This window comes from Lepus europaeus, chromosome 21 (assembly GCF_033115175.1).
Source record: "Lepus europaeus isolate LE1 chromosome 21, mLepTim1.pri, whole genome shotgun sequence".
Lineage (NCBI taxonomy): Eukaryota > Metazoa > Chordata > Mammalia > Lagomorpha > Leporidae > Lepus > Lepus europaeus.
In genome coordinates, this window is record NC_084847.1 from 28,918,059 (window position 1) to 28,944,924 (window position 26,866).

Sequence of the window (26,866 nt, forward strand, 5' to 3'; positions counted from 1 at the left end):
GGGATGGATCTGTAAACAGATGAAGCCAATAATGTATTAACAGTACCAACTGAGAGAAAGTATGGTTAACTGAGGTTACTAAAAACAAAAAGCAATTCAAATCAACTGGCAATCTAAAAAAGAGTTAAAGATTTTAAAAGCTATTATTAAAATTGCTATATTGGTCTATTATGCTGTGTTATATATGTGTACATATTGTATGTCCACATGGGAAAATTTTATTAAGAGTTTTATTTTAATTGGCTTATAGATAAGATTGTCCATAAAGTTAAGCTGCTAAAATCAAAGATACATTTTAATTTGTGTGACCTGAATCTGTGTATCATATGTTTTAAACTTGTTGTTAGAAAGAAACTAAAAACATTTTATAGGGTTGTGCTTAAGTTTACTGGTTAAACAAACTACACCATGTTAGATATTTAAGAGGTGTTTCCAAATACATGATTCTTAAAATTTATAGAAGTCATTGGACTTTCTGGTAAATGTTTTCTTAAGTTGTTATCTAATGGTTGAAACTCTTTGCTAAGTATCCATGTGATATTCCTATTGTCAGCAAGCGATCTAGGACTTGCTCCCTCATTTCTCTATTCTAAGCCCAACTTGTTCTTTCATTTCTCTATTCTCCTCAAGGTAGGAAACTAATTCTATTATGAAGGAATCTGTAGGACGCACAATTTAATCTTTAGTCCTTATAAAAGAGATGGCTAACATTTTTCTGTAATAGCATAGCCAAAATAAGAGCTTAAATAATAATCTCATAGCTAGATTTACTTCGCCATCAGCGAAGTATACAGTAAGTAGAAAAAACCTCCCTTTCAGACAAAAGGGAAAGAAAGTTTTTAAGTGAGAATATAATTTTCCTCATGGGCATTGTCTACCTTAGAAAAACTACTACAGAACATGCCTGTGACTATAGACTTGTAGTTCAGGCCACTGAAGATTAGAGATGGGATACGGGCACTCCCTTGACTTGCATCCTCTGGTCTGCTTTAACACAAACTAGGAGGAAAAGAAAGCTCGGCATCAGAAGCAATGGGTGGCAGGCCTATTAATGGCTGATCTGTACAGTGATCTGCCCTCAAGGAGACCCAACAGGCCAGTCCACTGCAGTGGCTTTCAAAGTGGTAAGCTTGGGCTTCAGCAGAAGTCAGCTTGTGAAGAGCCCTGGCAGCTCTGCCAAGAGTTGGATCACTGGAAATGGACCTGCCCTGGAGTCGAAGGATGCCCAGGTCAGAGCCACAGATCTTATTGGCTCTAAGCTGAAAAGCCCTTTACTAAGCCCAACTTCCAAAGTGACCACTGCAGCTGAGGGGACGGCCAAGTAGGGTCAGCAACATTGCAGGCAGAACTGTAAATTTCTTGTTAGAGATGCCCCCTGCCTTTACCTGGTCAGCTCTCCTCCCAGGCCAGCCAAGTAATGAAAGTCAACAGAGTGCCTTCCCCTAGGAGGTTCACACCTCCCTTTGGATATATCCCATGTGAAGAGATAGATAGGTCTGGGCCTCTTAACTTACAAGGCCTAAAGCCCAACAGATTTTATCAAGCCCCTTCTATCAGGTTTTATTTGTCTCTCGATCAGAAAACTTAATTGTAGCTTAGCACCTTTCTTAGCTCCTCTAATAATGACTCTGTCCTTTGTTCTAGACCCTGTCTAGCGCACTTGGGCCTCATTCCTTTGTAATCATAACCTCTACCACCAATGGCTCTACTCCCAACCTGTGTGTACTGATGGTCCTCTTCCCCACTTAATGCTGTATAATTGTTCAAACCTGGTAAATACCACTCTTAGGATCATTGGTTACTATCCTCACTCTGTCTTTTATGACCTTGTCTAAATATGATCAGAGTCGGCGAACTTGGAAGGCTTCCATAGCCTTGGCAACTCAAGACGACAGCCTAGGTTGGTTACTGGCGCCATAAACTAGAGTGTCAATTTGTTGGGTCAACAACAGGAGCCACTGTGCACTTGCTCCTCATGTGGGATCTCTGTCCTTAATGTGGTGTACATTGTGATTTAATTCTATAACTAGTACTCAAACAGTAATATTTCACTTTGTGTTTCTATGTGGGTGCAAACTGTTGAAATCTTTATACTAAATTGATCTTCTGTATATAAAGACAATTGAAAATGCAAGGGGAGAGGGAGCGGGAGAGGGGAGGGTTGCGGGTGGGAGGGAAATTATGGGAGGGGGAATTGTAATCCATAAGCTGTACACTGGAAATTTATATTCATTAAATAAAAGTTAAAAAAAATATTTATTTATTTGAAAGTCAGAGTTACACAGAGAGAGAGAGAGAGGTGCTCCATGAGGTGGTGTTGGGAAGTGGGACTGAGTGGACTGTTTGGGCCATGAGAGTGGAAACTTCACAAATGGATTAATGGTGGTGAGTGGTTCCTGCTTGCTCTCATGAGACTGGTTTAGTTACTATTAGAAGGATGGTTACAGAGCAGGTCCACCCTTGGTGTTCTGCACATGTGCCTACTCAAACCTCCGCTTCTTCTCACTGTGAGCTGAAGCACCAGGAGGCCCTCACCAGAAGCTGGGCAGATGCCAGCGCCGCACCCTTGGACCTCCCAGCCACCAGAATCATGAGCTAAAACAGACTTGTTTTCTTTATGAATTAACCAGTCTCAGGTGCTGAGTACAGAAAATGGACCAAGACAGGATCCATACAGCAACAGTCATAGGCAAGTCTCAAGGCAGCTCTGTAATAGGCTTCTTTTTCCTGAATATGAGCAATACCCCTGGTAGCATGCTTCTGTATATACCAATTTCATTTTTAAAAAAGATTTATCTATTCATTCGAAAGGCAGAGATAGATAGAGAGAGAGAGAGAGAGAGAGAGAGAGAGAGAGAGAAGTATGTGTGTGTGTGTGTGTGTGTTTGAGAGAGAGAGAGAGAGAGAATCTTTCCATCTGTTGGTTCACTCCTCAGATGTCCCGCCATGGCTGGGGCTAGGCCAAGCCTAAGCCAGGAGCCAGGAATTCCATCTGGGTCTCCCAGGTGGGTTGCAAGGACCCAAGGACCTGGGCCATCTTTTGCTGCCTTCCCCAGGGAAATAAGAAAGGAGCTGGAATGGAAGTGGAACAGCTGGGATTTGAGCTGGTGCTCAGATGTGGAATTCGGTGGCCCAGGTGGATCCCATACCCTACTGCACCCCCTGCACCATGTCACCATTCCTGTACTGTATCTCTTGAAAGTTATTTGGACTCTCTTATGCATTGTCACCATCTGGTAAGGTGTGCCCTAGAACTAATACAACTGGATGTTATAATACGCTCTATTGATGATATGATTATCTGTGTAACTGGAGGTTAAGCTAAAAGCAACCTGATTAAGGTCAAAAGTCATATCATTGAGCAGGTATGATGAATTAACTGCAACAACCAAGGGTCCATCCAGACCATAATTTTGGGAGAATTAGATGCATTGGAATGAAGTACAACACACCACATGCAGGACTAAATTGTAATGCCCTAGCCCTCATACTAAACAAGAGGCTCGACACCTTGCAGCCCTGTTTGGCTTTTGAAGAAATTCCCTCCCTGTGGAATTTTACTGGCTTCCATCCAGAAAATCATCTGGGGCGGAGTGGTGGGGTGGTGGGGTGGTGGGGGGAAGACCCCTCTTAGCCCAAACAGTAATACACCCTTTCAGGCTTGCAGAAGGCTGTAGCCCAAGCTGCTCCATCAGGAACAGGTGATCCTAGCACTGAATGTGCATTCAAGTGTTAGCCACTGCTAGCAGAAGCCTATAGCCACTGCTCAGGGGCAGCCTTCCAGCTCTTGCACTAGTAAGTTGCTGGACTGCTTCTCTTGGTTATGTTATTTTTGAAAAGGTTACTGACTTGTTACCGGACACAGACCCACAATTATATAAAGACTTGAACTATCCATTGTGTCATGGGTAATGTCAGAAAGACACCCCGCTAAGGAGAGAAAAGCCCTAAGGAGTTCCATTGTAAAATGGAAATGAGGGGGCCGGCACTGTGGCACAGTGGGTAAAGCAGTGCCAGCATCCCATAAGTGCGCTGGTTTGAGTCCCTGCTGCTCCACTTCCGATCCAGCTCTCTGCTCTGGCCTGGGAAAGTAGAAGATGTCCCAACTCCTTGGGCCCCTTCACCCATGTGGGAGATTCGGAAGGGGCTCTTGGCTCCTGGCTCCTGGCTTCAGATCAGCGCAACTCTGGCGGTTGTGGCCAATTGGGGAGTGAACCAGTGGATGGAAGACCTTTCTCTTTCTCTCTCTCTGCCTCTCCTTCTCTCTCTGTGTAACTCTGACTTTCAAATAAATAAATACATCTTTTAAAAAAATGAAAATGAAGGGCAGTCATTTGTCTCTGCTTCCATTCCAGCTCCCTGCTTATGTGCTGGGGAAGGCAGCAGAAGATTACCCGAGTACACAGACCCCTGCCACCCACATGGGAGACCTGGATGGAATTCCTCGCTCCTGGCTTTGGCCTAGCCCAGCCCCAACTGTCACAACCATTTGGGAATGAACAAGCAGATGGATGATCTCTTTTTGTCTGTCTGTTCCTCTTTCTCTGCCTTTCAAATAGATAAATCTTTTTTTTAAAAAAGAGATACAGTTCATTTATTTTAGACTATTCTATATAGATGCAAACTATTATTGGCTCTCCTTAGCAACTGATATCAAGAAAAATTGATTAGCCAGGCCAGTTGCAGAACAAGAGTCACTTTAGTTTGCAATATGGTCCACACCATATTCAGGATTTCTGTGGCTACTGGAGGTGCTGTTTTTTGGGGGCCCTGTAATCCACTGTGAGTCCCCATGATCTATCACCCTTCTCTATTGACCGTAATGGGGTAACCTACTGTGAGTACCCCATGGTGTGTATTAATACACGTACGTCTAGTGTTTCCTTTAAAAGGCCATCCTTTTATTCTTGTTCTCCAAGTGTCTGGTACTGTTCCAAATTTGCTATTGGAAGTAGCTTGGGTATCTCCAGTCTCCCATTCTGCACATCCAATTGGGCCAATGTACACATGGCTCCCCTTGTTTCCTTTCACCTTAGCTGGGGGAGGAATTTCCACTGAGACATCAAATCCAGCTCCTTATGCCTTCAGGTAAGGAAGACACCATCACATGATACATACGTTGTTGAAAATCACATTTTAAAACTCTTAACCAGACTTTAATTAGGGTCCTTTTCCCAGTAGCATTTCTGTATCCTCCTGAATTAATTCTGTTGCCTCCAGGAGCTAATTAGCAGGATGTACTCGACACTGTGTTGCTGTCCTCAACAAACTTAAGAGTTCTCTTCCTTGACTAATAACACATTTGTAAAAGACCCTGGGAACCCCACTGGGGGCTGGGTCAAGAGATTCTGGCCTAACCTCAGTCTTTGTCCTCTATTACTGTCTTAATGTTGGGGAGAGGGATAAGAAACGTAATTTCTTGGCCGGCGCCGTGGCTCAACAGGCTAATCCTCCGCCTTGCGGCGCCGGCACACCGGGTTCTAGTCCCGGTCGGGGCACCGATCCTGTCCCGGTTGCCCCTCTTCCAGGCCAGCTCTCTGCTGTGGCCAGGGAGTGCAGTGGAGGATGGCCCAAGTGTTTGGGCTCTGCACCCCATGGGAGACCAGGAGAAGCACCTGGCTCCTGCCATCGGAACAGCGCGGTGCGCCGGCCGCAGCGCACTACCGCGGCGGCCATTGGAGGGTGAACCAACGGCAAAAGGAAGACCTTTCTCTCTGTCTCTCTCTCACTGTCCACTCTGCCTGTCAAAAATAAAAAAAAAATAAAATTAAAAAAAAAAAAGAAACGTAATTTCTTAAAAAAATTTTTTCTAAACAATCCCAATGTTCAAGCAAATTTGCAAGTATGGGACAAAGAATCATCACCTTAATATATATATATGTATATATATGATTTATTTATTTATTTGACAGTCAGAGTTTCACAGAGAGAGAAGGAGGGGCAGAGAGAGAGAGAGAGAGAGAGAGAGAGAGGTCTTCTATCCACTGGTTCACTTCCCAATTGGCTGCAACAGCCAGAGCTGAGCTGATCTGAAATCAGGAGCCAGGAGCTTCTTTTGGGTCTCCCACACGGGTGCAGGAGCCCAAGGCCTTGGGTCATCTTTCACTCCTCTCTCAGGCCATAGCAGAGAGCGGGATCGAAAGTGGAGCAGCCAGGATTCAAACCAGTGCCCATATGGGATGCCGGCACTGCAGGTGGCGGCTTTATCACAGAGCTGGCCCTGCCCACCTTAATATTTAAAGTGGGTATTTTGGCATCTGATGTGCGGGGGCTCACTGGAACCTTCTTTCTGAACTTTCCCCTAAGCTTTGGGATTTCACATTCCATGGAGTTCGAGGAGATTTAGTTGTGGGAGCCCTGGATTTCTCTAAAGTTCTTCCAGCCCTCTGTCAATTTCTTCCTTTTTTATGTCATTGTAAGACCCCTGCTAAAAGTAAATATTAAAATAATATTATAGTAAAAGGTTAAAAAGTTTAGCTGCTGACAGTAGACATTCCTTAAAATAACTGTGTCTCCACCTGCCTGCAGAATAACCTTGGGAAACTGCCTTGTGAAACTGCTCTGTGTAACTGTCTCACGCGATAACACTTGCAGAAGTCTGGAAAAGAGTTGCAATAAGGTTCTGTGACCATTGTATAAACTTACCCCTTCCCTCGCTAAAATTGCAACAAGAGTTTGCCCTTCAAAATAGCTAATCACCAAAGGCCCCGCATACATATGTTAATCAGGTGGCTATTGTCTTTAAAAACTGCTGTAACCCCTGCTCAGGGCTCTCTTGCACTCTAAACTGCCTGTGGTGCTGGGGAGCCCATTTGTGCAAACGCCTAATAAAAATCATCTTGCTCTTGCATCTTCTGGTCTGGAGGTTGGGTTTTTGGGCGACCACCCGAGCGCGTTGGATTCCCAGATTTGGGGTCCTTCATCATTTTCAAATGAACCATGTACAGATTTCCATGTGATCAAAATCTGAATTTTTACCTTCTGTTTTATTTTCATTTTCTTTCTCTTATAAAGCTCTAAACTTTAATAAAAAAAAAGATTTGTGGTTTCTGCTCTGTGGCATGGCAGGTTCAGCTGCTGAATGTAGTGCCAGCATCCCATGTGGGCACTGATTCAAGTCCTGGCTGCTCCACTTCCGAACTAGCTCCCTGCTGATGTGCCTGGGAAAGCAAGGGGATGGCCCATGTACTTGGACCCCTGCACCCACATGGGAGACCCAGAGGATGCTCTTGGCTCCTGGCTTCAGTCTGTCTCTGCTCCAGCCGTTGTGGTCATTTGGGGAGTGAACCAGCAAATGCAAAATCTCTCTCTCTTAAAAAAAGTTTGTTCAGACATAATTCACATGCCATACAAATCACTTAATTTTAGTACAGTCATAGAATTGTACAATAGTCATTACAATCAGTTTTGGAACATTTTCATCAACTCCCCAAAAAAAACCTGCTCCCCTTAAGTTACCACCTTCCAATTGCCTCCCAGTATAGGCGACCACTAAATCACTTCCTGTCTGTATGGATTTGTGCATTCTGGACCTTTCACAGAAATGCTGTCACACAATCTTCTATCGCATAGCATTTTCTTTTTTTAAAGATTTATTTATTTGGGCCGGCGCCGTGGCTCAACAGGCTAATCCTCCGCCTTGCGGCGCCAGCACACCGGGTTCTAGTCCCAGTCGGGGCACCGATCCTGTCCCGGTTGTCCCTCTTTCAGGCCAGCTCTCTGCTGTGGCCAGGGAGTGCAGTGGAGGATGGCCCAAGTGCTTGGGCTCTGCACCCCATGGGAGACCAGGAGAAGCACCTGGCTCCTGCCATCGGATCAGCGCAGTGCGCCGGCCGCAGCGCGCTACCGCGGCGGCCATTGGAGGGTGAACCAACGGCAAAAAGGAAGACCTTTCTCTCTGTCTCTCTCTCACTGTCCACTCTGCCTGTCAAAAATAAAAAATAAAAAAAAAAGATTTATTTATTTGAAAGTCAGAGTTACACACAGAGAGAAGGAGAGGCAGAGAGAGAGAGAGAGAGGTCTTCTATCCGCTGGCTCACTCCCCAGTTGGCCGCAATGGCCAGAGCTGTGTCAATCAGAAGCCAGGAGCCAGGAGCTTCTTCTGGGTCTCCCACGTGGGTACAGGGGCCCAAGGACTGGGGCCATCTTCTTCATGTAGAATTTTCTTTCTTTCTTTCTTTCTTTCTTTCTTTCTTTCTTTCTTTCTTTCTTTCTTTCTTTCTTTCTTTCTTTCTTTCTTTCTTTCTTTTGACAGGCGGAGTGGACAGTGAGAGAGAGAGAGAGAGAGAGACAGAGAAAAGTCTTCCTTTGCCGTTGGTTCACTCTCCAATGGCTGCCATGGCCAGCGCACCGCGCTGATCCAAAGGCAGGAGCCAGGTGCTTCTCCTGGTCTCATGGGGTGCAGGACCCAAGCACTTGGGCCATCCTCCACTGCACTCCCTGGCCACAGCAGAGAGCTGGACTGGAAGAGGGGCAACCGGGACAGAATCCGGTGCCACGACCGGGACTAGAACCCGGTGTGCTGGCCCTGCAAGGCGGAAGACTAGCCTAGTGAGCCGCGGCGCTAGCCTTCACGTGGAATTTTCAACACTCATCCATGGTGTAGCACATATCAGTTCTCCATCCTACCCCTCCCTTTTTTTTCTTTTTAAGATTTTATTTATTTATTTGAGAGGTAAAGTCACAGACAGTGAGAGGGAGAGACAGAGAGAAAGGTCTTCCCTCCGCTGGTTCACTCCCCAAACGGCCACAATGACTGGAGCTGCGCCGATCTGAATCTAGGGGCCAGGTGCAGGTGTCTCATGGGGGTGCAGGGGCCCAAGGCCTGGGAACCCTCTACTGCTTTCCCAGGCCATAACAGAGAGCTGGATTGGAAGAGAAGCAACTAACTGGGACTAGAACTGGTGCCCATATGGGATGCCAGTGCTGCAGGCGGAGGATTAACCTCCTGCACCACAGCGCCAGCCCCTCCATCCCCTTTATGACTGAAAAATAGTCCATTTAAGGATTTACCATATTTTTTAAGAAAAAAGATTTATTTATTTATTTGGAAGGCATAAAGGCAGAGTTAGGCAGAGGGAGGGAGAGGCAGAGAGAGGTATCTTCCATCTGCTGGTTCACCACTCCCCAAATGGCCACAAAGGCTGGAGCCGAACTAGGCTGCAGTCAGGAGCCAGGAACTTCTTCTGGGTCTCCAACATGGGTGCAAGGGCTCAAGCACTTGGGTCATCTTCCGGTGCTTTCCCAGGTTATTGGCAGGGAGCTGGATTGGAAATGGAGCACCATCCCATATGGGTGTGGGTTCAAGTCCACAGCAGGTAAAATCACTGTTTCTGGTGTTGCTGTGAAATTGCTGGCCCTGGATTTACCACATTTTGCTTATCTGTTCATCAATTAGTGAGCATTTGGGTTTTTGTTTGGACATACGTTTCCTTTTCTCTTAGGTCTCCAGGAGCACAAGTGCTGGATGAAATGGTGACTGTTTAACTTTTTTAGGAACTGTTAGACTGCACTATGTAACTTAAAAAAAATATTCTGAAACCTTGTACCTGGTAACTAGGATAAAAGAGTTGAGGATGCCTCTCTGACATTCTTCCGAGGTCTCCATAGCAACATCACACATGGGGACAATGCCAGTGACACTCCTTTAAATTTCTGGAATCAGTCACAGCCTGGGTGAGAGACATCTCACCTGGGGAGCTTGGTTCCATCATTCTGCAGACAGTTCAATATAGTCTGTGCACGCAGTGTTTCGGGTTTCAGTCAAGTGTTGATCATTTATATGGCAAGAGGCAGGGAAATTGTCTTTCTCTGGGTGTAAGTCATGGACTCTTCTGCTAGTCCACTCTAATAATCTAGGGGGTGAACCATTCCCACAGAGGTAGTAGCCAAGAGAGGACACAGGATGGCACAGATAGTTCCCCTTTTCCCAGCAGTGGTCAAGGCCAGAGACAATGTTCCTTGCTCTCAAATTCTCAGGACCCATTTTTAACAGAAGTTGATCAGGGTGATGCCAGTAATCATCTATGGAATCACTCAGCTCCTTCACTGAAGGACCTTTTACTTCTGGGCTCTTTTGCCTTCTAGTTTCATCTTGTCCCACTTAAATGATCCTCTTTAGAGGCTGGCGCTGTGGCCTAGCAGGTAAAGCCGCTGCCTGCGGTGCCGGCATCCCATATGGGCACTGGTTCGAGTCCCCGCTGCTCCATTTCTGATCCAGCTCTCTGCTATGGCCTGGGAAAGCAGTGGAAGATGGCTCAAGTCCTTGGGTCCCTGCACCTGCATGGGAGACTTGGAAGGGGCTCCTGGCTCCTGGCTTTGGATTGGCGCAGCTACAGCTGTTGTTGTAAGGGTTGCGGAACGTCTACAGCCAAGGAACGACTCCAAGAGACACTCTCATGCAATCAGCAAAGGGTTTATTTTCTCCAGCATGCTGGGGCTGTCTGAACACTCAGGAACAGAGCAGCCCCGAGTGAAAGAAGGCTAGGGTTTTTATACAGTGCAACAAACGGGAGGGGGTGAGTTCATACAAAGATCTAAGTTACAGGAACTTATTGTAGCTCTTTCCAGACTCCTGCAAGCGTTATCGCTTGAGACAGTTACACAAAGCAGTTTTACAAAGGCCATCTCTCAAGCGGATGGGGACAGTATCACAGGCAAGTGGGGACACATGTTTCAAACAGAGATAATTTGGTTCCTTATCACCGTAGCTACACTTGGATTTTTGCAGTTTCAGTTTTATGGCTTTACTTTTAAGCTTTTAACCCTTTCATTGTTGCCAATTGGGGTGTGAACCAGCAGATGGAAGACCTATCTCTCTCTCTGCCTCTCCTTCTCTCTCTGTAACTCTTTCAAATAAATAAATAAATCTTTAAAAAAATTATCCTCTTTGTTGCTGATTCATTGAAAATTATAACATAAGCCAGAGAAGGCATAGCTCCGCCAAAGGAGCTTCTGAATGTCAGTTTGATGTAGGCAGGCATACAGGTTAAAATTGAAGTAGGTTTGTGAGCTGGAAGACCACACCTTCACCACGCCCCTGTGTGACCTCATGCCCCAACCTGGCCACACCTGAACATCCACTGGCCAATCAGGTTAATTAACCACTTTCCTTTGGAAGTGGATTAAAAGCCTGGAACACAGTGTGCCCGCCCCTTCCTTTCTTTGGCCTTTTGCCATTACGGGGCTTGAGGTGGGTGGCCCTGTGCCTCCAGGGCGCTTGGCCTTTGGGCCACCTGCCCCATGCATCCTGGCCTAGATGGTCCTCCACGTGGCTGGTTCCTGGTACTCGGTATGAACCTAGATTTACCTCTCTCTTATAGATAGGGCCCTCACTCTCCTATTAGTCTTTTGCACTGAAAAAAATGTACCATGCTGCCTCGTTCATTTATGCTGGTATTCAGAATTCTTCTCTGAATATTAGGCAAGAACCCACCTAGGCTTATTAATACTGGGAATTTATTAATAAGCACACAGTGATCTCCTGTGGCACCCCAAATTCCGGTTTCCTGTTCACTTCGCTAGTGCTGAAAGCAGCAACCATGGAGCTGAAATTTTAGTGGGCCTGAGATTGCTCTGCAGTTCCCTTCTGATCCATTTTTCTAGTTCCTGAGGCTCAGACTCATTTGCTTCCAGATTTTGCTGGAAAGTTTAATTACTAGTATCTGATGTCAGTCTAACCTATTTTAAACCAATGGTAGCTTGTTAATTTCGATGCCTTTTATTAGAATCATTCCTTTTTCCTTCTAAATATAAGAGATTTGCAAGAAATTCATGGAAAATTCATATTATGAAAAAACTAGGCCTGGATTTCAAAACTTTTTATACCAGAATTAATTCCACTTTTTTAAAAAAATTGTTTTATTTATTTGAAAGGCAGAGTTACAGGGGGAGGGAGGGAGGGAGAGAGAGTGAGTGTCTTCTATCCATTGGTTCATTCCCCAAATGGGGATCAGCTGGGCTGATCGAAAGTCAGGAGCTTCCTCTAGGTCTCCACCATGGGTGCGGGGCCCAAGCACTTGGGCCATCCTCTGCTGCTCTCTCAGACTCACTAGTAGGCAGCTGGATCAGAAGTGGAACAGTTGGGACTTGAACTTGCACCCAGTTAGGATGCTGGCACTGCAGGCTGCAGCTTTAACCCACTGTGCCACAGCCACCACCCTTCCCCTGCCCCCAATTCCACTTTCTACAAACCTTTTAAATTATCCTTATAATGCCTTAGCCACATTTTAGTGAAGAATGAGTCACAAGTCTCGGCGCTAAATCCCGCTTGTAACACCAACTGCACTATTGGTGGCAGTTAAATAGGATTTTATGGGATTCCGTTATTAAAAAAGACTCACAAGACCTCAATATGCCAATGTAAATAAATCTAGTTTATTATAGGAAAAACAACAACAACATAGCTTCAACATTAAAGTACAAACATATAAGTAAATCAGAGCCAAAGGCTGTTTCATGGTGAGAGTTCTGGAGAGGTCAAGTGCAAATGCCTTTCAACCTCCTTCTATAAGAGACAAGACAAATCCCAGTCCTCTTTTGGATCAGGAATCACCAGGATGCACAGGGAGCACCTTGGAACAGAGTTCCGAATGGAGTCTCTGTTGGAGATTTCTCTATCATGCTGGTCACAGACACCGTTCCTGCAGCATAAATAGTATCAACCACAAAACCCTCCAGGGGTCTCCCCGAAGCCAGGTGTAACCCATCGGTCTCATTATTATCCATAAATAGTACTGAGAGGCTGCTACCAACTGCGTCCAAACTCCTTGCATCCCTGATTACAAAGCAACAATGATCATCAGCATGTGTCACAACTTGAGACTTGATGACAAGTTAGTGCCCTGCAGGAACCTCTGCAAAATTATCAGGATAGTTCCCATCCTAGCACAGTCAGCTCTCACAGCACAACGGTTTCTCTTTATGGTATCTGGAGGATTTTCACTGAGCCAAGCAAGCCGGTCCCATCACACTTACCGTAAAGATTGAAGGCTGTGAAGTGTAGAGTGTTTTGCAACTGGCTTAGGGTCAATCAGAGTGAGCAGCAGAGCCAGGATTAGACCTCAAGTCCCACCTCCAGCCAAAGCCTCCTGCTTTCTGAGAGAGAGAGAGAGAGAGAGAGAGAGAGAGAGAGAGAATGAGAATCTTCTATCCACTGGTTCAGTCTCCAGGTGGCTGCAATGGCTGAAGCTGGACCAGGCTGAAGCCAAGAGCTTGAAATTCCATCCAAGTCTCCCAGATGGGTAGCAGTCACTTCGGCTACCATCTGCTGCTTTCCCAGGCACATTACCAGGGAGCTGGAATAGAAATGCGCCTCTTGCTGTGGCATAGTGGGTGGGGCCACCGCCTGAGTGCCAGCATCCCATATGGGCACCGGTTCGAGATCCAGCTGCTCCTCTTCCGATCTAGCTCTCTGCTATGGCCTGGGAAAGCAGTAGAAGATGGCCCAAGTCTTTGGGCCCCTGCACCAACGGGAGACCCGGGAGAAGCTCCTGGCTTCGGATCGGTGCAGCCCTGGCTATTGCGGCCAATTAGGGAATGAACTAGTGAATGGAAGACCTCTCTCTCTCTGCCTCTCCTCTCTCTGTGAAACTGTGACTTTCAAGTAAGTAAATAAATCTTTAAAAAAAATAAGAAGTATGCTTCTATAGAGATGCGTGCATCTCAGGCAGCAGCTTAACCTACTGTACTCCAGTGCTGGCCCTGACAACACTTACTTTTATTAACTTCTAACAGTGTTACGGTTTGGATATGGCTTGAACATGTCTCCCAGGGCATTCATATGTCCAGGCATGGTCCTCAATGTGGTGCTGGGAAATGGCGTGGAATGTTGAAGAGGTGCAGCCTACCAGGAGCTGCCCTCAGCAGGGGTTAATGTAGCTCTCGTGGGACCCCTATGCTCTCTCTCAAGGGCCAGTGGTTATCAGAGTGAGCCTGACCTTGGATTGCTCTCTGGCTTCCTGTATGGTGATGAGATCTTACCCTCTTGCACCTGCTCTTGCCATCTGCTGTGAGGTCCTCCACCAGTCAGGCTGATGCCAGAGTCATGTCCTTGCACCTCCAGAACTGTGAGTTGACTAGACTTTTAATTTATAAGGTTAGCTTGCCTCATGTGTTTGCTACAGTCATCAAAATGGGCCAAAATACACAGCATATGTTTATCCTGACACAACACTCTTCCACTTTTACAAACCATGTTTACTTCATATTCACCAAAATGTAAATAGGCATCTAAATGACCACTTGGCCACTGCACTTGTTCAAGGGTTGGATGGCCATTCTTGCCAAACTCTCTGTGTTGAGTTGAAGGACATCAGCAGCTTTAAGCTTGAGGGTATGATTTTGGAGATAGAGGTTTCATCGGGTGAATTACTTTCTACTGGGAGCTAAGCAGAGTCTTCTGAAGGCTGTCTGAAAGTGACTGATAGATATCCTTGCCGAAAGGTAGAAGGGGGCTGGCGCTGTGTCGTAGTGGATAAAGCAAACACCTGCAGCGCCTGGCATCCCATATGGGTGCCGGTTCAAGTCCCAGCTGCTCCACCTCTGATCCAGCTCTCTTCTATGGCCTGGGAAAGCAGTAGAAGATGGCCCAACTCCTTGGGCCCCTGCACCCATGTCAGGGACCTGGAGGAAGCGCCTGGCTTCGGATCAGGACAGCTCCATTGTGGCCATTTAGGGAGTGAGCCAGCGGATGGAAGACCTCTCTTTCTGCCTCTGCCTCTCTCTCTCTCTGTAACTCTGCCTTTCAAATAATTAAATAAATCTTAAAAAAGAGAGATACATTTGGGGCCTACTGCCAATCTTGTGAAGGACTCCTTCATGACTGAATAAGTCACATTGTAACAGTATCTCCTAGATTTGAGCTATTTTAAGGTAGTTCAGCAACTTAGTACTGCCTCTAACTTGTATGTGATAGGCCATCTTGTGCACACCTAACAAATTCATAGTTCACTGGTGAATAGGTATGTATTTTTTTGTTTTGAGTAAATATACAGTATTTTAACAATTCAGTAAATAACTGTGAACTCCTAAGAAAAAGACCACTTTTTCCGTTGTCTTTGAAGTACTTGTGTCTGCCTCCCTACTCCATCCCCTAAAAACAAACTTTGTGCATCTTTATTTATATTTTTGATAGGAGAGACAGAGAGAGGGAGAGAGAGAGAGAAAGGCAGCCTAGCTCCCTGATAGACTGAAGCCAGGAGATGGAAATTGAATCCTGGACTCCTTTGGGGGGGTGGTGGAGGGTGGCAGTGTGGGGGTGCCAGGAACCCAATTAGTTGAGCCATCACTGCCCCTGCCTCCCAAGATCTTTATCAGCATAAGCTGAAGTTGGGAGCCAATGGGTAGGGAACCCAGGCACTCCATTGCGGAATGTGGGCATGTTCACCCCAGTCTTAACCACTAGGCCAAGTGTGTGCATCTTCTTCTCAGGACTGATGCTCCTCTAAACAATATGCTGATTAGATTCTATGTGCTGGAATTCTATAGAACGGAATCATGCTGCGATGTATCATTTTGTGATTTGCTCCCTCCCAATGTTATATCTTGAGATTTTGACCCATAATCGTTTGAACTGTACTCAGTAATTTCACTACTGTCTTGTATCTGGTGATACACGAATATACTAAAGACCATTTTCACAGCTGACTGTATACATGCCTGTTTTTTTTTCTTTTTTACTCAATTTTTACTGACCACAAATAGTACCGCTATAACATTATGTGTTCTGGGGGCAAACTTGCAAGCGTTTCTCCAGGATATTAGTGTCAGGAGAAGCTAACTTTAATAAGCGTTCTGAATAACGCCAAATTAAGGTATAAAGTGGTTGTACAAAATTATATTATCTACACAGAGACACAGCACATATATGAACATGCACACACTTTATACGTCGAGTGCACACACACTGCATACATGGATAGCACACGCAGAAGCACACCATGAACATATATACTCAGGAACACACCACACAGAACATACAGATGCACATACACGCACCGCACACACCTCTGTAGACAGGTAGATGATACGTACGGATCCACAGAGGCGAACGGGGTAGGCACGCACTCAGCGAACTCACACCCAGAGCCACAGACTTACATCCAGCAGCCCATGCAGTCCGCACAAATGTGACCTGGCGGGGAGGCGGGATCTTCGCCGTTCGCTTCTGAGGAATTTTGTCCCGGCCGCGCCGCCGTCAGACGCCAGGTGTCGGAGGTCACGGCAGCGTTGGCGGTGACTCCCCTCCCCACCCGGAAACCGCGGCTACCGGAGCCCAAGCGGATCTTGTGTTGGCGGCGGCGGGAGCCGGGCTGGCCTCTGGTCCTCGCGTCGGCCCAGCGGAGCCGGACGCTGCCCCCGGCGCGCCGGGGAGGATGCTGCCGAGCGGCCCCGGGCCCGCCGCGCGCCGCCGCGAGTGAAGTCGGCGCGGCCGCGGGGCGTCTGCAGAGCAGCTGGCGCGGCTGGGCCCGGGGCGCGCCGCTGCCCGCCGGGGCGGGGTGAGCCGGGGCGGGCGGGGGTCGGGGTTCGGTCGGGGCTACGCGCGAGCGGCCCGTCCTCCGAGTTCCCTCCTCGTCCCTTGGGGCTGCAGCCTCCGGCCTGGGAAGGGGTCGCCCCGCATTAGCAGGCCTCGGCCTGGTCACCCGCCGCTGGGGTTTGTCCGTCTGCATTTCTGGAGCGAGAGTTCCTTACCCGCTGTGGAACCGGCGGGACTAAGCACAGGTGGAACTGAGGCCTGGGTATCCGGATCTGGCACGCCGAGCGTATTGGTCGTTTGCCGTTTTTGACTTTGGGTAGTGTTTGCGTTTCTTTCGTCTCTGGCTAATTAGACATCTGAGACGGAAGCTGGGAAGGAGACACGGTGTGTGCAGAACACTGGAATGGAACACTGATACTCTGTGTGTGTGGCGGGCCTGTGAGGTCCACATCGGATGGATTCTTGCCTGCCTTCATGTCTAAGTGAAACGAGGAGTGAGTTCAAGGTAGTCTCCAGGCCCGTGGTTCAGTTCCCTTGATGGGCACCGTGGAGAGTTAAACTAGGCCTGTTGTGTCGTGTTGAATTTCCTGAACGTCGTAAGCGCTAAACAGCTGATGAGGGCGCCTTTGTTGGAGAATCTGGTATCTGAGTTGTTGGCTGGCAGAGCGCAGCCCGCCCTGGGCGATGAACGATGCGCTGCTTTGGAATGATGGTGTTTTCCCCTGACCTGCCGCTTACCTGTCTCCAAGGTGCGCCACCCCTGGGAGGTCGTGGGAAGAAGAGTCCTACACCTACTGCTGAGGATTGGTTACATTGGTGTTGGCCCCATAGCGCCCTCGTGGTCAGTTTAGGGTCTGAGCGGCTCCCCAGCAGTGCTTTAACTGATACCTTCCCAACTTGTTCATTTGAGGGTTCTGGAGGGAAATGGATCTGCCGTGCACCTGAGGTACACTTCGTGGAGGTGCCACGTCGACCGTGTAGGCAAGGGCCTGGAAGAATTTCTGTGGTGTGATTGAGGTGGACTGGTACTGGTATTTGGGCCATCACCTGCGTCTGGGTACAGAGATCGCCAAATGCTGAGACTATGGGGGGGGGCGCTTAACTGCAGCTGCTGCGGGGTTGGGGGGCGGCGAGAGCTAAGTGCAAATATAATGTCTGCTGGTGAGGAATTTAGAAAAAGTAATAGGCTATAAAATGTGGCAGGACTCAGTTGCCATAGGGACGGACCAGCTGTTAGGGATTTTGTTGTGGTCAGGGTCAGAAAAGTTTTTTAAAGGAAGTAACCTTTGAGGTGGACCAGGAGGATGGGGGACACTGAGAATTAGCTGTAGGGGAAGAACTGGGGCCAGTTGGTAAAAGAGCACCCGGACTGGGTAGCTGGGTAATTGGTGCCCTAGCAGTGTTGGCAGAGGCAGCTGGGTGAGGATTACATGGTTTTCTAAGGAGGACAAAGAAGCAAATGTCACCCAGTCTGGCTTCTGTTAGACTTCTGGGTTCTAAAGAATTGGTTTTGTTTGACGAGTTTGCCCTTGTTCTGTTAAGCAGCAGGTGGCATGAAGCAGTGCTTAACTTACTTGAAGGACAGTGGAAAGGATGCTGATTGTCATTCCTGTCTGGGGTTAACAGCCAGGAAATTAAATTTGGTGTCTGTGCCTGTGTTTCATTTGCAGGAGCACGACTCCAGTATGGTCTCAGCTGCTGTGGCTATGGTCAAGTGCTAAGTGGCAAGCCCTTTACTTGTCTCCTGAGTGTTTTAAATGGCAGCTCATCCACTTCACAGACAGGCTGGCTGCTTCTCTTACCCAGATTGTGGAAAAACCTGTGAAGCCATTCAAACAGGGTGCTGTATAATTGCTCTGGAAAACGACTAATTTTGGCACTTCCCTGCCATCGGTCTTAACCTTTCTTTAAAGATGCCGAAGCCTGAGCCAACTTTTAATGCTTCTTTCAACTCATCTCCTCCTCCTACCCATTGCTCTATCTCCTCCTCTTTACAGACAAGCATCTGAAAGAGCCCTGACCAGGGACACAAGTATAATATAAAGAGGGATGGCAGATCTGCAGAATGCTTTTGTTAGCATTGATGTGACAATAATTCCATGAGCGCATAAGAGGGCTTAAAAAAAAAAGCTTTTTTTAAAAAGTACTCTGAAATGCCAATTAAATTTAAAAGGGAAATGGAGGGAAGAGAGTTCTTAGAAAATTGATTTTCCATTTACAGATATTTTGATAAACATGGGCATCTTTAAGATTTATATATATATATATATATATATATATATACAGAGAGAGAGAGAGAGAGAGAGAGAGAGAGATTGCCCATCCTTTGGTTCACTTCCTGCATGGCGACAATGGCCCGGCTGATACAGCCAAAGACAGGAGGCAGGAACTCCACTCTGGTCTCCTACATGGGTGGCAGAGGCCCAAGTGTTTGGGCCAGCTTCTGCCAGTTTCCCAGGCCCATTAGCAGCAAACAGAATAGGAAGCAGAGCAGCCCAGACTTGAACTGGTGCTCTGATACAGGATCCTGGTGTCATGTGCCAGCCCCAAACACGGGAATCTTTTAAGTTATTTTTCCTGGGTACAAAGCAAATCTGATAAGAGGTCTGTAGTGCTGTTTCTGTGTATAGATTACATACCAAAGTTTAATAGTGGGCACTTCACAACATAGTTTTTGAAGCACTTCTCTTTTCCATTGGACTTTGGTGCTGTTTTCAAAATATTTCCCGGTCTTCATACTGAATTTGGAAGTGATAACACTTAATATTCACTCTTTAGCTTTCATTTAACCCTGACATCTCATGGCTTTTTTCTTAAATATCTGTTAGCTGAATCCTACATCATTTAATTTTAATGTGGGAGTACTTTAAATTTTGGTTTTAAAGATGGCCAACAATTTGTCAAAAACTAAAGAACAAAGAGATGATTTTCAGTCTTGGGCAGTTGTGAATTTATTTTTTGTTTTTCTTTTATTTATTTGAAAGGCAGGGAGAGAGAGCACGAACTCGAATGCCTGCAATGGCTGGGAGCTGGGCCTTGCTGAACCCTGCAGGGTGGGGAACTCAATCCAGTCTCCCATGTGAGTGGCTCGGACCCAGCTACCTGAGCCATCATCTCTGCCTCCCAAATTCTTCTTTTTTTATTTTTATTTTTGACAGGCAGAGTGGACAGTGAGAGAGAGAGACAGAGAGAAAGGTCTTCCTATTGCCGTTGGTTCACCCTCCAATGGCCGCCGCGGCCGGCGTGCTGTGGCCGGCGCACCGCGCTGATCCGAAGGCAGGAGCCAGGGGCTTCTCCTGGTCTTCCATGCGGGTGCAGGGCCCAAGCACTTGGGCCATCCTCCACTGCACTCCCGGGCCACAGCAGAGAGCTGGCCTGGAAGAGGGGCAACCAGGACAGAATCCGGCGCCCTGACCGGGACTAGAACCCGGTGTGCCGGCGCCGCAAGGCGGAGGATTAGCCTGTTGAGCCGTGGCACCGGCCCAAATTCTTCTTTAACAGGAAGCTGGGAGCAGGTATTGAATTTAGGCATTGGCATCTTTTTTTTTTTTTTTTTTCCTTAAAGGAGCCCTCTTTTTTTTTTTTTTAACATTTATTTATTTATTTATTTACTTGAGAGGTAGAGTTAACAGAGGGAGAAAGAGAGAGAAAAATTTTCCGTCTGCTGGTTCACTCCCCAGATGGCCACAACTCTGCAATGGCCAGAGCTGGGCTGATCCAAAGTCAGGAAGCAGGAGCTTCTTTCATGTATCCCACATGAGTGCAAGGGCCCAAGCACTTGGGCCATCTTCTGCTTTCCCAGGCCTCGGCAGAGAGCTGGATAGGAAGAGGAGCAGCCGGGACTTGAACTGGCACCCATATGGGATGCGGGTGCCACAGGTAGAGGCTTAGCCCACCACATCACAGCGCCGGCCCCAGGCATTGGCATCTTAACTGCTAGGCCAAATACTTCCCCCATGTAAATTTATTTTTTAAAGTTTTACTTATTTACTTTCATTGTATTTGAAAGAGAGAAAAATTTTCCATCTGCTTGGTCGCTGACTAAATTCCTGCCACAGCCAGGGCTGGCCAGGTCAAAGCCAGGAGCTAAGAACTGTATCTGGGTTTTTCACCTTGGTGATAGGGACTTAGCACTTGAGTCATCATTTGCTGCCTCCCACGATGTGCATTAGCAGGAAGCTAGAATTGAAAGTGGAGCCAGGACTCCAACCGAGGCACCCCATAGGAGATGCCGGTGTCCCAAGCTGTGTCTTAACCACTGTGCCAAATGCCCATTTTCCTGCCTTGTGAATTTATTTTTTTAAAAAGAGGGGCATGTTGGAAGTTACCAGTTTTTTGTTATGATGTCAAAAATGGAACAATGCAGGGACCGGCGCTTTGTCATAGTGGGTGAAGCAGTGCTGGCATCCCATATTGGTACCGGCAGTTCAAGTCCTGGCTGCTTCACTTCCGATCCAGCTCCCTGCTAATGCCCCTGGGAAAGCAGTGGAGGATGGCCCAAGTGCTTGGGCCTCTGCACCCTGGTGGGAGGCCTGGAGGAAGCTCCTGGCACCTGGCTTTATATTGGCTCAGCCCTGGCTGTTGTGGCCATGTGGGGAGTGAACCAGTGAATGGGAGATCTCTCTCTCTCTCTCTCTCTCTCTCTGTGTGTGTGTACCTCTTTCAAATAAATAAATAAATCTTTTTTAAAAAATGGAACAATGTGAGTGAGTACAAATATGGCTGAAGTCTGAATTTTAGAAAAATCTGGTTACAGACATGTAACTATCAAATGCATTGTTCCTTTCTCTATGGGAATATTGGTGTTGTCTAAATTGCATATTTAGCAACCAAAATTTTATGATTTCAGTTGTAATTTCTCTTTTAAAATTTTCTGAGCTTGTAAGAGTCTTCTGCACTGAATTGTAGTGGAGTCAGAAGCAAGCATCCATCTGCAGAAGATTCTGCTTGCTTTTGCTCTACACGCTGATGAAAGAGTGCTGTGACGAGAGTCCCTTAGCAATGAGATGAAAGTAAGTCAAACATTTAAGTTTCCAAAACCATCTATGTATTTATTTATTTGAAAGAGTTATACATAGAAGGAGAGGCAGAGAGAGAGAGAGAGAGAGAGAGAGAGAGAGAGAGGTTTTCCATTCGCTGGTTCTCTCCCCATTTGGCTGCAACGGCTGGAGATGTGCCGATCTGAAGCCAGGAGCCAGGAACTTCTTCCGGGTCTTTCATGTGGGTGCAAAGGCCCAAGGACTTGGGCCATCTTCTACTGTTCTCCCAGGCAGAGAGTGGATCGGAAGTGGAGCAGCCGGGATTCAAACCGGCGCCCATGTGGGATGCCGGCACTGTAGGCAGCGGCTTTTACCCACTACGCCACAGCGCCGGCCCCAGAATCCATAATCTTAATTGTGCTTTTATTGAAGTTGGTGACTAAAACACATTTTATATATCTGTGCCAAGTGAAAAAAATTTTTTTTTTCAATTTGATATTTATAAACCCTGGTGTTGTGATTGATGGCATGGCTTTTGGGGTCAGGTGAATTACTCCATCTCTGCCATTTATATGCAGTGTGATTTGTACCAATTACTGAACCTCCTTTGACTCACTTTCCTCTTCTATAAAATGAGGGTGGTGTTATCTGCCTAGCAGTATTACAAAGATGAAAAATATGACATATGTATAGCACTTAGCATGGTGCCTGGGATTATAGCACGTATTAAGTTGTAGCTTTTAAAAATAGCCCTTGGAGTCTGGTATCTGCCTCTTATCATCTTAGGGAAAGGGGCTTCCTACTGCTCTTTTTTTTTTTTAAGATATATTTATTTATTTGTAAGTCAGTTACACAGAGAGAGGAGAGGAAGAGAGAGAGAGAGGTCTTTCATTGCTGGTTCACTCCCCAGATGGCTGCTACAGCCGGGGCTGTGCTGATGTGAAGCGATGAGCCAGGAGCTTCCTCCGGGTCTCCCACACAGGTGCAGGACTCCAAGCACTTGGGCCATCTTCTGCTGCTTCCCCAGGCCATGGCAGAGAGCTGGATAGGAAGTGGAGCAGCTGGGACTCAAACCGGTGCCCATATGGGATGCTGGCACTGCAGGCAGTGGTTTTACCTGCTATGCCACAGCACTGGTCCCCCTACTGCTGTCTTGATTGCAGGAGTATATGGATGTTCTCCAGTCTGTATCGCATTTGAGTGGATTGGCTGCTGTTTAAACCTGTAACATTTACTAGGTAGCAGTGGTAGTTAATGCATGGGCTCTGGAGGCCTACTGGATTTGAATCCATGTTCACTTCCTGTATGATCCTGGGCAAGTTAGTTGACTTCCTTGTGCCTTAATTTTCCATCTGTAAAATGCAGATGTTGTAGGGACCACATCTACTATGTGCAAAAACTTCTAAGAAAGCAAGTGATGGTGTTAGACAGTATTGCTAAGCACCCCCTGGGTGCAGGCCCTGTCTGAGGTAGGAAGGCTACAGAAACAACATTGTAGAAATGAGAGCCCGTCAGCAGGAGGCATTGTTCACTTTGGCTGAGGCAGGCAGTGTCAGTGGGGATGGAGTGAGAGCTGCTTTTTGCTTTTAAAGGCAGTGTGACAGAGGGAGACACAGATCTTCATCTGCTGGTTCACTTGTCCAATGTCCCCACAACAGCTGGAGCCAGGCCAAGCTGAAGCCAGGAGCCTAGAACTCTATCTGGGTCTCCCACATGGGTGGCAGGGACCCAAATACTTGGGTCATCATCTGCCTCTCAGCTCTCAGCTGGAAGCTGGATTAGAAGCATGGAGTAGCGGGGACTCGAACTAGCTCTCCAGCATGGGATGTAGGTGCCTAACGATGCCTACCCTGAGAGCTGCTTTTGAGGTGGAAATGCCAGGACTTGGTAGGACAGCAGGAATGAATGGTGGGTAGGGGTCACTAAGTAGATGGCTGTTTGTTTCATTAAGAGGAGGGGCTGAGAAGTTGTTAAGTTGTGGCCCTGCTGGTTTGTGGTGCCTGTGAGTCATTTAGAAGAGAGCACCAAGAAGTGGCTGTTTGGATCTGGAGGAAAAAAGTTGGCATGGAGCCATGAGTGAGTAGCTGCCCCTTGAACAGAGAGGCCCCAGACAGAGCTCAGAGGAACATCAGTTTTTGAAGGTGAGAAGGAAGGAGTGGCCTGGTGACAGATGAGGACTGCCTAGGGACTGGAAGAGGGTGCTAACTCCATGCCAAATACTGACAACCTAGACTCTGGATATAGCATCCCAGAGATTCCAGAGCTCTTGAAGTTTTCCTTTGTTTGCTTTGCCTCCCATTTGTCTCCCTGAAGGTCTCTCCCATCCATGCCTGCTGCTTTGTGATGGAGGAGGAAGGATGGTCCCTAATGCTTGAACTGGCACATAGTTTCTTCCATGCCAGCACGCATTCTCATCTCTGCCAAGGTTTAAATAATCTGTCACTGTGTCGTGTTCTGTTCTTAATTAGGCTCAGGATTTGCAATCCCTGGCCTTAAAGTCCTTCAGATGTCTCCAACTTTGCAGAATATGTGAGAAGCGCTACTTTAAATTTTACACTAAAATGAGTCTCTCCTACAGCAAGGCAGGAATTCCTGCCATTCTCTCTTTAGCATGGAACCAGTTTGAGCGTGCTTTGCTCCCCCTCTTCCTCCCTGATCCCAGCCTCTCTCAGCTCTGGCTTTATAGGAGACTTTTAAGGAATTTCCCATTTAGTCTAAACTGGAAAGTATAAAGCTGAATGGGGATTTTGTTCAGCCTGTGAGGTGCACTTTTTGGTCTGGGTCATAGGTAATGGTTTAATATACTTTAAATGAAAATAAATTAGGTTACATAATGAAACTATTTAAGGGGGCTGGCGCTGTGTTGCAGTAGGTTAAAACCCCAGCCTAAGCACTGGCATCCCATATAGGTGCTGGTTCGTGTCCCAGCTGCTCCTCTTCCAATCCTGCTCTTTGCTATGGCCTGGGAAAGCTGTGGAAGATGGCCCGACTCCTCGGACCCCTGAACCTGCGTGGGAGACCTGGAAGAAGCTCCTGGCTCCTGGCTTTGGATCAGCTCAGCTCTGGCCATTGCCATCATTTGGGGAGTGAACCAGTGGAATGGAAGACCTCTCTCTCTCTGTCTCTATCTCTCTCTAACTCTGTCTTTCAAATAAATAAAATAATTCTTTAAAAAAAAAAGTCAGTTATGGAATCCCGCTCCAGTCCAAAGACCTTAGTTTAAAACTAGTTTAGAGTCTGGTGCCGTGTCTCAGTAGGCTAATCCTCCGCCTTACGGCGCTGGCACACCGGGTTCTAGTCTCAGTTGGGGCACCGGATTCTGTCCCGGTTGCCCCTCTTCCAGGCCAGCTCTCTGCTGTGGCCCGGGAAGGCAGTGGAGGATGGCCCAAGTGCTTGGGCCCTGCACCCCATGGGAGACCAGGAGAAGCACCTGGCTCCTGGCTTCGGATCAGTGAGGTGCGCTGGCCGCAGCACGCCGGCCGCGGCGGCCATTGGAAGGTGAACCAACGGCAAAGGAAGACCTTTCTCTCTGTCTCTCTCTCTCTCACTGTCTACTCTGCCTGTCAAAAAATTAAAAAAAAAAAAAAAGTTTAGAGTAAAGCTAGCTTGAAATGAGCACCTATATGGGATGCCGGCACTGCAGGCAGCAGCTTCACCGGCTATGCCACAGCACCAGCCCCAGTCCATGTACTTTAAAGCAGACTACATGGCTAGTTGTCCAAGTTTAAAACTAATTTTACTTCCAGGCCAGCTCTCTGCTGTGGCCCGGGAGTGCAGTGGAGGACGGCCCAAGTCCTTGGGCCCTTGCACCCACATGTGAGACCCGGAAGAAGCTCCTGGCTTCGGATTGGCCCAGCTCCGGCCGTTGTGACCATTCTGGGAGTGTACCAGCAGATGGAAGACCTTTCTCTCTCTTTCTCTCTCTCTCTCTCTCTCACTCTGCCTTCCAAATAAATAAATAAATAAATAAAGTACATGGACTTTGGAGACAGGGAGAGAAATCATGAAAGACCCCATGTACCCGGCATAGTGCATACTAATTTACTTCTTTTTTTTTTTTTTTTTTTTTTAATTTTTGACAGGCAGAGTGGACAGTGAGAGAGAGAGAGACAGAGAGAAAGGTCTTCCTTTGCCGTTGGTTCACCCTCTAATGGCCGCCGCGGTAGCGCGCTGCGGCCGGCGCACCGCGCTGTTCCGATGGCAGGAGCCAGGTGCTTCTCCTGGTCTCCCATGGGGTGCAGAGCCCAAACACTTGGGCCATCCTCCACTGCACTCCCTGGCCACAGCAGAGAGCTGGCCTGGAAGAGGGGCAACCGGGACAGGATCGGTGCCCCGACCGGGACTAGACCCCGGTGTGCCGGCGCCGCAAGGCGGAGGATTAGCCTGTTGAGCCACGGCGCCGGCCTAATTTACTTCTTTTCTAATAAAATAGTCAAGTTGTAAAATTATGTTTTTTTGCTTTTGTTGGTCCCTGGAGGGGGGTGTGTCCTTTTTTACTAGGGTCTTTCCTCCTGACAGCTGTGTCTTGTTTCCTCACGTAGTGAGAAGTCAGCTTCTAAGCCCTCTTCCTTTTCTGGACTAATGGTATTTACTGATGCCCCAGCGTCCTCCTCCTGTTCTTACTTCCTTACTGTATGATTTTTCCTGCAAGAGTACAGTTCAGGAGATACCTGTGATCTTACAGATGGAGGATGCTGCAGAGCTCAAGCTCCCCATGAATACTTTTAAAGAATTATTTATTTGAAAGGCAGGGGGTGGGGTGGAGAGTCAGGGATATCTTCCATCCTCTGTTTCACTCCTCAGATGTCCTCAAGAGCCAGGGTTGGGCCAGGTCAAAGCTAGGAGCCCAGAACTCTATCTGGGTCTCACACATGGGTGGCAGGGGACCTATGTACTTGAGTATTTGAGCTATTACTTGCTGCTTCCCAGGGAGTGCATTAGGAGGAAGCTGGACCAGAAGCAGAGGTGAGACTCAAGTCCCAGGCTGCAACTGGACCCCCTGTGCCACAGTGCTACCCACCCTGAGTACTTTTAAAAGAACAGAGAGAGGCAGGAATCCTTTCTTCTCATACTCTTCATATATTTGTCCGGAACTTCTCCCTGCCTTGCAAGACACCTTCCCATCCTGGGTGCCCTTTCAGTTCCACCGGCCTCTCTTCCTCCACCCAGTGGAGGAGGCCACACCTGTCTGAGAACTCTGTGCACCTCCCGCCCTGGAAGCACCATGTCCAGCCATCTGGAGGAGCTCTAATGTGCTTTCCCATTGTGCTGTTGTTGGGTTTCTCACAGAGCCCTCTAAGTACAGATTGCTGCAAATTCAGGATTACCTTCCTTAGGTCCAGAACAGTTCGCAGGATGGGCCTCGTTTCTGTTTTCTTTTCTGTGCTTTGATTTAAGAAATCACTGTTAAGTC

At 47.4% G+C, this 26,866-nt stretch overlaps 1 protein-coding gene and 1 long non-coding RNA gene across 3 annotated transcripts in view; one reads left to right on the forward strand and one right to left on the reverse strand.

The window, feature by feature from the left end:
• Window positions 1-12,362: 12,362 nt before the first annotated feature.
• On the reverse strand, window positions 12,363-16,118 carry LOC133750896 (uncharacterized). The gene is made up of 3 exons (XR_009864740.1): window positions 16,033-16,118; window positions 12,976-13,095; window positions 12,363-12,775 (listed from the first exon to the last, which is right to left on the reverse strand). It is a non-coding gene; the product is annotated as an uncharacterized LOC133750896 (long non-coding RNA).
• A 288-nt stretch (window positions 16,119-16,406) lies between these two features.
• The window catches only part of TMEM248 (transmembrane protein 248), a 32,827-nt gene continuing 22,367 nt past the window's right edge, over window positions 16,407-26,866 (forward strand). The window contains exon 1 of one of the 2 annotated variants that reach the window (XM_062179665.1): window positions 16,407-16,496. Coding sequence is in view for 1 of the 2 variants with exons in the window: in XM_062179664.1 (XP_062035648.1) it covers window positions 21,481-21,486 (6 nt within the window). In the remaining variant the exon portion in view is untranslated. Of the gene's footprint in view, window positions 16,497-21,465; window positions 21,487-26,866 lie in introns of those variants that run through there. The other variant, XM_062179664.1, reaches the window with a different exon arrangement.